This window comes from Lipotes vexillifer, unplaced genomic scaffold, assembly GCF_000442215.2.
Source record: "Lipotes vexillifer unplaced genomic scaffold, Lipotes_vexillifer_v1.1 scaffold21, whole genome shotgun sequence".
NCBI classification, from domain to species: Eukaryota; Metazoa; Chordata; class Mammalia; order Artiodactyla; family Lipotidae; genus Lipotes; species Lipotes vexillifer.
In genome coordinates this window covers 620,768-632,348 of record NW_006774065.1, presented here as the reverse complement: position 1 = coordinate 632,348, position 11,581 = coordinate 620,768, and the positions used below count along the sequence as shown (strand labels likewise).

Sequence of the window (11,581 nt, the reverse complement as noted above, 5' to 3'; positions counted from 1 at the left end):
CTTTCCCTGACTCTGTGCTGAGCATTCACTTCTAAGCTTAAATTCAACCTCTTCTGAGAAGCCTTTTCTGACATTATCTCTACAGTTGTCGCCAATGCCCTTGGATGCTGCGGTGTCCAACTTGGTAGCCACATATGGCCATTGAGGCTTTGAAAAGGGGAGAGTCCCAGTCAAGACCTGATGTAAATGTAAAATAGACACCGGATTCCAAAGACTTAACTGAAGAAAAATGTAAAAAAATTTATATTTTTTATATTGATTACAGGTTGACATGGTCATATTGATATTTTGGATATATTCGGGTTAAATAAAAGATATGATTAAAATTAATTCCCTTTTACTTAAGGTGGCTATTAGAAAATTTAAATTTAAAATCACACACGTGGCTCATGTTGTATTTGTATCGGACAGCACTGCCCTAAGCCCATCACATTTTCTATTATCCTTATCATCGGTGAAATCATCTCTTCTGTTTACTTACTTGGTTTCCACCTGTCTTTCCAACTAGAATGCCAGTCCCCGCACCCCCCTTCCCCCGGGAGTAGGAACTGCCTTGTTCACTGTCGTATGCCCTGTACCTGCCAGAGCCTGAAAGCCAGCAGCTGCTGACTTGAAGAACAAACCATTCAAGTACCAGGTCTCATGATCCCAAACCACCTGCGGCCCCTCCAAGGGAGGGTCCCCAGGCCTCCCAGAATAGGCAGAGAGGTGGTAACAGAAGATGCAAGAGAAGCAAGGATGCAGCAACAGCTCCCCAGCCCAGGCGGAGACCTAGGACTGCCGCCCGAGGTGGGCTGCAGGTTGAAGGTGTCCGTGGGCACAGCAGGAAGGGACTGCTGGGGGATCTGATCTGAGCCCCTCCTTCCCCCAAGCAGGCAAGCAAGGGGCCTCTCGGCCCTGGCCAGGCTCTGGCCACCACCTACTTGGCTCCGGATCTGGTAGACGATGGGGATGAGCAGCAGGACGCAGCCCAGGGCAAGGAGCACGTACTGGGCATAATGCAGCACCTTGGGCATCAACACCAGCTGGGTGTAGAACGTCTGAAGGGGCTCACCCTCCATTGCCCCGCTCTGGCGAAGGACAAGGACAAACAAATGGACTGGTGCCATGTACTGTGGGCTGAGGGTGCAGACACCACCCCACACCACAGCCCTCCGTCCCCCAACCCCTTTCCCATCTCAAGCCCACTGGCCAAAGCATGCGATGGATGGAGCCAGCCATGCCTCTTATTTCCTCTGGGGCCACACAACAGGACTACATTTCCCAGACTCCCTTGCAGCTAGTCAGGCCCATATGACTTGTTCTGGCCAATGGGATGGGGGCACAGTGATGCTGCAACTTCCACGCCTGGCTCCCATATGATTCTCTCCATCTCTTTCCCAATTTACTGAATGGAGACGGATTCTGAAGATCTCCAAGAGGGCAGGACCAGAAGATGGAAGGAGCCTGGATGTCCCTGAATGTCTGCGTGGAGCAGAGCTCCGCCTGCCCCCCATCAGACTGTGACGTGAGTGGGAAGTGAACTTGACATTTGGAGCCTGTCTGTTCCAGCTGTTAGCTCACCCTGATTTAAAATGAGCTAAGCCAGAAGGAACCCGGAAAAGCTGGGAGAGAAGAAATTTCAATAAAAAGTTGACACCCTGAAAACCAACTTCCCTTCATCTCAGGAGAAGGGGCCACGTGCGTTAACAAAATTATTTTACACCCTGACCAGGGACTTTACAGTTTCATGCAGCTCCTGTGTTCCTCATCTCGTGTGATCCTTTCAACCCAGTGGGATAACTGACATAAAGTGCTTGGAGAGGGCAAAGTTTCTAACAGATTGTTCTGTATTACTCAGTCGAGCTACCCCAGCCCAGCGTCCCCACCACACACAGCCTCCTGCCCCAAATGCCCACATCAACTCCTCACTGAGGCATCAGACACCACGCCCTCGGGTGCCCAGTACCCAGGGTGAGGGAAGCAGCCTTACCTCTCCAAACCACATCAGTGGCAGGATCACCGGCTTGATCTTCCCAGTTTGTCTGGAAATAAGCGAGACCAAGCAAGTGAGAAGTTTTGTCGGGGTGTCTTAGATCAGACAGCTCTGGACCTGTGATTGGAAGCCCCAGGGTCAGGAGGGATTTGATGTTGCAGCAACTTGATCGGCATGGGCTTGAGCAATGGGCATCTCCTGACGGGGTGCAACCTGACAATCCAACAATATCTTTTTAAATGAAAAATTCTTACGTGGAGGGGCTGCCAGGGACCTAGCTGATATCCATTTGTTCTTTTTTAGAAACAGAATCCCAATTTTATTCAGGATGGCAATACGCCCAGCTAACAAACAACACTGCTTTATGCTGATCACTTGCTTTCCTTTGGGGAGTCTGGAATCTGGGTCCATGCCAAGCAGAAGACGCCTACGTGACCAGCCCCCAGTAAACACCCTGGGTGCTGAGTTTCTACTGGGCATCTCTGGTAGGGGACACTTCACACATGTTGTCACAACTTGTCACTGGGGGAATGAAGCGTGCCCTGGTGTGACCCTCCTGGGAGAGGGCTCTACAAGCCTGTGCCTGGTTTCCCCACACTTCACCCTGTGAGCCTTTTCCCTTTGCCAATTATGTTTTGAATCCTTTCTCTGTAATAAATCACAGCCGTGACTATTAACTACATGCTGGGTCCCCTGAGTCTTCCCAGTGAATCATCAAACCTGAGAGTGGTCTTGGGGACCCCCGACACAGTCAGCTACTAGATAGCTGTGTGACCTTGGCCATGCTACTTACCCTCTCTGTTCCTCCTCTGTAAAATGGGGATTATAATGGAACTCCTCACAGGGCTCTAGTGAGGATGGAACGCGACACCATGAAAAATACCCAGCATATAAAAAGTGCTCTAGGGGAGTTCCCTGGTGGCCTAGTGGTTAGGATTCTGGGCTTTCACTGCTGTGGCCTGGGTTCAATCCCTGGTTAAGGAAATGAAATCCCACAAGCTGTGTGGCACAGCCAAAAAAAAAAAAGACATATAGTGCTCGATATTTATTATTGTTATCTTGTTGTCAAATGCCAGCAAACAACTGGACAAACAAATATTCTGTAACTTCACCATTCCTGGGTCTGCTTAAACAAGGCACAGCTGGAGGGGAGCTGGCACTCTCTCAGGGGACAGGCACCAGAGTCAGCACAGAAGGTCAAAATCCTCAATCACAATTCTCAAAAAGCGCTTATTCAGTAGAGTATGGTGCAGTGATATGAATTTACACCGTATCACCTACAGAGGAGACAGACACGGAGAACGCTCTGGAAATACAATGGCGCATCCCCTTCACTTCAGCCTCTTTAATCTGAGTTTGTAAGAACTGATGTCAATTGAATGCACAGAGTGTGCAACCCTGCTGCCTTTATCTTGTGAGCAAACAGCACAAAAATTCCTCAGACAAGTCACAGCTAGACAGCTCTGCTTCCGGGCAGGCAGCGGTGTCTCCAGACTTTTCCCACACGGGTTCCTCAACAGCCCTGGGAGATGCTGATAAGCACTGCTGTTGGACTACCGCCCTTGAGACCACCATCCCAGCCCACAGGGGCAGCCAGGCAGCTGTGTGGCCTTGGTTCCGAACAGGTGGGAACACAGAGGCCCAGAGCCATCAGGGTGGTGGCTCAGGGCCACCAGTAGGCAGAATCCAGCCACCCAGATAGACTGCTGGCTTGAGCAGCATTTGTCAAAAATCTGAATGAACTCCCACCAGGTGAAATTGAGAGAGCGTGTGTTAACATCCAGATTTTGAAAAATGCATTTGCAAATGCATAGGATGTGGCTACACTGAGTGCATGGGCCCTGGTGCTGGACAGAGGCTGGCCCTCGGTCCCATCCCCTCGGGTTCCACTTAGTCACCTGCCGGCCCCGCACATCCAAGTTAGCAGACCAGGCACAGAGGGACGGGAGCCCTGTGGAGCTCAAGTCTGGGCAGCAGACGCCTAATGCACGCGTGGGGCCGTTTCACCAGCCACAAACGCTTCAGGAACAAACTCTCTGAGCAGCCTCAAAATGTAAAAATGAAAAGCTAGTGGGGGAGTAAGGATGAGCTGCACTGACATGCTCACCAGCTTCGACAAAGTGTTATTCTTTCCAGCTGACAGGCGTCTCATAAAGCCAAACAGATGCTCACATTCCTGCAGCCCAGGAATCTTTCTGGGGGAATTTTTTTTTTTAATGAAACTATTTCAAATATGCTAAGAAGTACAGGGGACTTCCCTGGTGGTCCAGAGGTTAAGACTCTGCACTTCCAAGGCAGGGGACACGGGTTCGATCCCTGGTTGGGGAACTTAAGATCCCGCATGCCACACAGTGCGACCAAAAAAATGTTTTTAAAATAAAGAAATACAGACCCTGACGTAATGACCAGTGTGCTCCCTCACCCAGCTCTATCCTAACTCGATGTTATAACAAGAGCTGGCAAGGATGGAGAGACACTGGCACCTCCCACGCTGCTGGTGGGAGTGTAAAATGTCGCAGCCGCCCTGGAAACCAGTCTGGCAGCTCCTGAAACTCTTAAACATAGTCACCATATGACCCAGCAATTCTGCTGCAAGGTATCTACCCAAGAGAAAACATACATCCACACAGAAACTTTAAATATTCAAAGCGGCACTATTCATAATGGCCGAAAAGTAGAAACAACCCAAATGTCCATCAACTGATGAATAAAAACATGGTCTTTCCATGCAATGGAATATCATTCAGCCATAAAATGGAATGAAGCAGTGACACAGGCCACAACATGGATGAACCTTGAAAACATCATGTTAAGTGAAAAAAGCCAGACACATATTATATAATTCTATTCACATGATATGGCCAGAATAGGCAAATCCACAGGAACAGAAAGTAAATTAAGGGTTGCCTGGGGCTGGGGAAATGGGCAGTGACTGCTAAAGGGTGTGGGGTTTCTTTTGAGGGGGTGGATGGAAATGTTTCAAAATTGATTGGGGTGATGCTGCCCAGCTCTGTGAATGTCCTACAAATCACCGAATTGTGCACTTTTAAAGGGTGAGTTTTATACTGTGTGAATTAAATCTTGATAAAGCGGTTACTGAAAACCAACTCAAAAAAAAGAAAAAGAAAAAGAAAACCAGCACTTAAAGAATTCCTCCCGTCAAGTGAACGGTCTCACTTCAGAAGACTGTTTGCTAAGTTTCCACTTTCCAACACTTGGTTTTGGCAGGATTTAATTCTTGCTACTCTGTCGAATGGGAAACAGCTTGGATGGAAGAGTCTAATTTGGGGGACAAATGTCAAGAGAGAACAGAGCAGGGATGTCAGGACGCAGTTTGGGCTCAGCTGAGAGCTAAGACCCCCCTCAGGGGTTCAAGGGGCAGGGACCAGATTCCATATCCCGAAGGACCATCTCTCTCCCCAGATGCCAGGTTCCCAAGGACATGGCCAGAGTCCCGAGTCCCTGATCTCTCAACAGCAAGGCAGCCCGGGGCTCCCAGACCCCACTCACCCGATGCCTTTCACAGACTTAACGTAGAGGCTCAGCTGCAGTTTCACAGAGCAGTTCATGGGGATTCCGGTGACCTGCAGCAAGAAGAGCAGTGAGGGGCCTGGCTTCCCTGGGGCCCTGGGGACCCCTTCAAACAGCCCTCTCCCTGGTCACGCTCGAGGGTGCGTATCCCAAATGAACTGCCCATCTGACGGGACTTCCGCTTTCAAAGCCCTGATGGCTAAACACATGTTCCCCAAATGGCTCTTATGTCCACGACCTCGAGGGCTCCCCTCTGGTGAGCCAGCCTTGCTCTGGATGGAAAAAAAACTAACCCTTTCCATCTGTTCTCTTGCACCATGCATCCCCCAGTGCAGAAGGACGTTTCCCAGTCATCGCCCCTCCCTCCAGCCTCCAAATAAAATAAAATAGATTTGCATGTTAATAAAGTCACTATCTTCCCCATTCACCCCCCATTCCCTCCCCACCAGCATCTCAAAGAGAAAGTCTGCAGGGAGCTTGCTCGGCCCCTAGTGCCTCTGCAATACAACTCCACCCGATCTCCATTTCAACAGAGCTGGCCTCAGGCTCGTGCCAAGGGCAGGCGACGATATTTTACAGAAAGCCTAGTGATATTTTGCGTTCTTTACTTGGAGACGTTTTTTTTCTTTGGCTGCGCTGCACAGCTTGCGGGATCTTAGTTCCCCGACCAGGGATCGAACCCGCGCCCCCTGCTGTGGAAGCGCAGAGTACTAACCACTGGACCGCCAGAGAATTCCCTATTTAGAGACATTTTTAATTTCCGATTTGAGGTCATGATAGAAAGCTTCCTTTGTGCAGGATTTTGTGTTTTTTTTGATGAGTTTTTTTCTTTTTTAAGTAGTAAGTCAATAACACAAAAAGTGACACACATACAGGACCAAAACCAGGAAGGTGCTTCCAGAATGATGTCAGGAAATGAGAGTGGAAAGGAACCTAGGTTTGAGGACAGACTGCTGCTTCTTAGCTGAGACTCTTCTCATCTGGAAAATGGAGACAATTCTGCCCACCTCACAGGGTTTCTGCAAGGGCAAAATAAGGGATGCAAGACAGCCACACTCAGAGCCATAAATGCTGTGTTGTTATCACATACACCAGTGGGAGAGGGCATTATCTTCCAATATAGCCTGGCATCCTGAGGTCCTTTGGAACCCCAGGGGCACAGAGCAACTGGCCAAAGGCCATGCTCCCAGGACGGGGGAGAGTTTGAACTTGAGAACCCGGTGGGACGGGAGTGAGATCACCCGTGTGCAAAAGAGCCAGCAGGGGTGAGGCTGCCCTGCTAGCAAGGTTGTCCCTGGCTGGGGTCTGCGATCCTGGATTTCAGGAGGGCTCCCACCTCTCCCTGACAGATAAGAGGGGCTCACTGTACCAGGACAGTTTGTACAAACACTGTGGTTTATGCTGACACCTGATATCCTTCCGGGAGTCCGGAATTTCGGTCTGTGCCAGGTAGACGGCGCCTATATGACCAGCCCCAGTAAGAATCCTGGGCACTGAGTCTCTACTGGGCGTCCCTGGTAGATGACACCTCACACGGGGAATGAAGGGTGTCCTGTGTGACCCCCCTGGAAGAGGGCTCTGGGGGCCTGTGCCTGGTTCCCCCAGACTTCACCCCGTGAGCCTTTCTCTTTGCTGACTGTGCCTTGTGTCTTTCACTGCAATACATCACAGCTGTGGGTACCACCATGTGCTGGGTCCTGGGAGTCCTCCTAGCAAATCCTCCAACTTGGGGGTGATCTTGGAGACCCTGACACATCCTGCTTTCTAGACTCTACATTCTGGGGTCTCCACTCAGGCCACTTCCTTCTCCAGGAAATGTGTCTCCTTCCTTCCTTGGCTGTCCAGCTCCCTCTTCTTGGGCAAAGCCCCGCCTGTCCCCCATCACCCCGCAATCTCAGAACAGAAACTTGGACCCATGAGCCCACGTCTGTCACCACACACACACACACACACACACACACACACACACACACACACACACCCCGGTTTCAGGAGCAGGAAAGAAGGCACCAGAGAAGCCGCTTCCGGCAGGCATTCTGTTTTCCGGGCTAAGGAGATCAGAAATCAGCAAATCGACCCCATGACCATCCTCCCCAAATCGACAACAAAATCCAAGGCCACCTCCTCTCCCCGTCTGCCCCTGACCTGAAATGAGAAGTAGAAATCCACTGCATCAGCTGCTGCGCTGCTGCAAAACAGCTGTTTGCATCTCTCCAGCCTCCCAAACCTAACTGTTTCTTTCTCAATGTGGGGGAAAAAAAAGAAAATCCACACAGCACAATGAAAGTCACCAGTGAGAACAGAGAAAAGATCTTGCTCTTTTTGCTGGAATGCCCAGAAGCCAGCAGAGAGAGAGAGAGAGAGAGAACTAAATGAACTAAAAGAGAAAGTGGAAAACCATTTGTTAGCTTTATAATAAAAGCCTTTTAAAAACTGGTTGAAAGTTTAAGACAGTATGGAAAAGCCTTAACACATCTAACAATAAAGAATGAATTTAACATAGAGCACGCAATAGATTCATATTAATAAATTACTATCAACTTAATTCATTAATACCCACTTAATTAACTACATATTAATACAGGACAGAATGTAGTGGGCATTAAAACAACTGTTTGTACAGCCAATATTTTAAATAACTGTAAATGGGGTATACGCTTTAAAAATTGTGAATCACTACATTACACACCTGTCACTTGTATAATATTGTACGTCAACTATACCTCAATTTTTTTAAAAAGGCTACATACTCTATGGTTCCAACTATATGATATTTTGGAAAAGGCAAAACTACAGAGACGGTAAAAGATCAGTCACTGCCAAAGTTTGGATGGGAGTGAAGGTAATAGGGGGATAAATGGGTAGAACACACGGGATTTTTAAGGCAGCGAAACCACTCTGTAGGAGACTGTAATGGTGGATACAGGTCATGATGCACTTGTCAAAACCCATAAACTTAAACAACACAGAATGAAGCCTAATGTAAGCTATGGACTATAGTTAATAATAATGTTCATTCATCGACTGCGACAAATTTCGTGCCAGGGGAAAACGATGTCTGGGAACTCTCTGTATTTTCTGCTCAGTTTTTCTGTAGGCCTAAAACTATTCTAAAAAACCAAAGTAAGGACTTCCCTAGCGGTCCAGTGGTTAAGAACCAGCACTTCCACTGCAGGGGGTGCCGGTTCGATCCCCGGTCGGGGAACTAAGATCCCATATGCCGCATGGTGCAGCCAAACAAACAAAAATGAAAGTATATTAATTTTTTTAAAAAACAGACATTGCCGTTGAGTATTCAGGTTTAGAGAAAAAGGAAATTTTAAAATAATAAAAAAAAATTTAATTAAAAAACAAAGAAGGGGCTTCCCTGGTGGCGCAGTGGTTGAGAGTCTGCCTGCCGATGCAGGGGACACGGGTTCGTGCCCCGGTCCGGGAAGATCCCACATGCCGCAGAGCGGCTGGGCCCGTGAGCCATGGCTGCTGAGCCTGCGCGTCCAGAGCCTGTGCTCCGCAACGGGAGAGGCCACAGCAGTGAGAGGCCCATGTACCGCAAAAAAAAAAACAAAAAAAACAAAGAACACCTATGTTTGAATTTGGCCTCATCCCTTACTCACTCTCAAGCACTAATATCTCAGTAAATCAAACCCATATTTACTGAGATATTAGTACTTCTGTGGTAACTACTAGAATCCAAGCGATTAACAAGACAGAACAGACCTTTCCCTTATGGAGCCAAGAATCCCATTTACTAGCTGTAGTACTTAACCTCTTTGGGCTACAGTTTCCCCGTCTGTAAAATGGGAATAGCAATGTCCATCTCTCAGATTATTGTGAAAATTAGATGAGTTGGTGTGGGTGGAAGAATCTAGAATTATGCCTGTAGCATAATGAGCATTCTAGAAATATTTGCTGAATGTGGAGTGTGTGCAGTCATAGCTGACTTCACTAGCTGGATTTTTATTTATTTTATTTTGTTTATTTTTTTAATTCGGCCGAGCCGCACAGCTTGCAGGATTTTAGTTCCCCGACCAGGGATTGAACCCGTGCCCTCAGCAGTGAAAGCACGGAGTCCTAACCACTGGACCGCCAGGAAAGTCTCAGCCTGGATTTTTAGTGAAAAAAAAAGAGAGAGAGAGAGAGAGAGCTAGAAGGTGGAGTGCTGGGGGCTGGGGATTGAGTCAGCAGCTAAGAAAATCTGAGGAGTGCCAAGGAAGACAGCAGGAAACAGCACCGGATAGAAGAGCTTCCAAAAAGGCCTGTGGGGGAGACCACAAGTGTCCACTCAGGAAGCAGAAACCCACAGAATTTATTTAATCAATGATAAAAAGCCACCGAGTCCAAATGGGCAAATTTCCAGTGAACGGAGGCACTAAGAAAAGAAGCAACTGGGTAAAAACATGCGCACGGGAGGGCCACATCTACAGGTCCGATACCCTCCTGGTCCCTGTTCGCAGACAAAACAATACACAGGACAAATTCCCCAGAACCCAGTTTATCCACAAGATGTTCCAGGCTCTTGTCGGTACCTAAAGATCTTTATGCTATGTTGGCACAGCCAGAGGGCTGCCTCTGGCTAATTTGCAGGATGATAATTCCTAATTAATTTACTTTCTTATAATCCTTTTATAGAGACAATTCCCTTATAAAGAGATAAAGTCCTTGCACTATGAAGTCGGGGCAAAATTTGAAGGCTTGATAGCCTAGAAGCTATCACTGCCAAAGAAATCCAGGCTTCCCATCACCCCCACACTGGAACAGCTTGGTGCCTAGTGGGGAGAGGAGAAAGCCAAGTGTGCACCAAACAGAAATCCCCGCGCCCACCCACAGGCTGACAGGCAGGGGCTCACCGGGTGGATGTCCAGGAACAAGGAATGCTCTTCTGGGTTAGGGTGGAGGCCAGACACTGCCTCTGCCAGGACTGGGTCAGCATTGTAGAAGTGAGGATGGGAGAGAAATAAGGGTGCGTCTAGAAGGCAGAGGGGCAGAGAGGGGATGTCAGACAAAGACAGCATGTTGGCATATCCAGAGACCTGCCCCTGTCACACCCTGAGCTGGGCAAGGGGATGCGTGGGTGATGAAACACAGCCACTGCCTGCAGTGCACCCCCCTCATGATGATGACAAGATGCAAACAACAATAACTAGACAGAGAGAATTTCTTCAGTCTGCAAATATTTACCAAGCGCCCAAGAGGCACCAGGAACTGGAACCCACCCAGCAGGGGACAAGCTCGGTGCCACAGGAATGGTAAAATAGCAGCTGCTGCATCTGCCAGGAGAGATCAAAGGAAGGAGATGAAGCTGGCTCAAAGATGCCAGACAGAGAAGGTGAGGGAATGGCGTTCCAGGTGGAAGGGGTGGCAGAAGCCAACGCAGGGAGGTGGGAAAATGCGCAGTGCATATGGAGCAGACAGCGCCTGGAGGGGAATGATGGCAGTTGAGGATAGAAAGACTTGAACTTAGGTGAGAGGAGGGGCATCTGGATCGCCAAGCCAAGCAGTCCGGACTGTCTTCTGCAGGCAACACGGCAATGATCAGAGATGCTCAGGTGTGCACACCTGCAGCCAGGTCTCCCTAACGTCCACGAGAGGGGAGAAGACACATCTGTTTTGCTCCTTCTCTCCCAGCAGCTGGTCTGTGGGATGGACGCCAATGTGTGAGAACAGGGACTGACCTGGGTCCCTCTGAGTGGGAAATTCACACCCAGACACCCGAGGCTGAACCTCTCCATCAACTGACCAAGCGAGGCAAACACCAACGCATGCTCGTGTGCTCAGGACAACATACAACAGGCCTGATGGACAACAAGTCAATGAAAAAAAGAATAAGCCTCTCTCAAAACTGATGAGGATCAAGAACCAGCAAATCAGAGACAGAACGCAGACTGGCGGTGACAGGGGCCGGGGCAGAGAGATGGGGAGCGAGTGTAAATGGATACGGGGTCTCCTTTTGGGTTGATGAGAGTGTTCTGGAACTAGATTGTGGTGGTGGTTGCACGTTTTGAATGTATTAAATGTCACTGAATTGTGCACTTTAAAATGGCTAATTGCGGGGCTTCCCTGGTGGCGCAGTGGTTG

General features: G+C 48.9%; 1 protein-coding gene across 4 annotated transcripts in view; it reads right to left on the bottom strand.

Moving 5' to 3' along the window:
* SCARB1 (scavenger receptor class B member 1) overlaps positions 1-11,581 on the bottom strand; it is a 74,855-nt gene that overhangs the window by 7,274 nt on the left and 56,000 nt on the right. For 2 of the 4 annotated variants that reach the window (XM_007448649.1, XM_007448650.1), the window contains exons 8-11: positions 10,354-10,472; positions 5,486-5,559; positions 1,973-2,024; positions 924-1,070 (exon numbers count right to left, since the gene is read on the bottom strand). In XM_007448649.1, the coding sequence (XP_007448711.1) occupies positions 924-1,070; positions 1,973-2,024; positions 5,486-5,559; positions 10,354-10,472 (392 nt within the window). The remainder of the gene's footprint in view (positions 1-923; positions 1,071-1,972; positions 2,025-5,485; positions 5,560-10,353; positions 10,473-11,581) is intronic. The other 2 variants (XM_007448651.1, XM_007448652.1) reach the window with 2 other exon arrangements.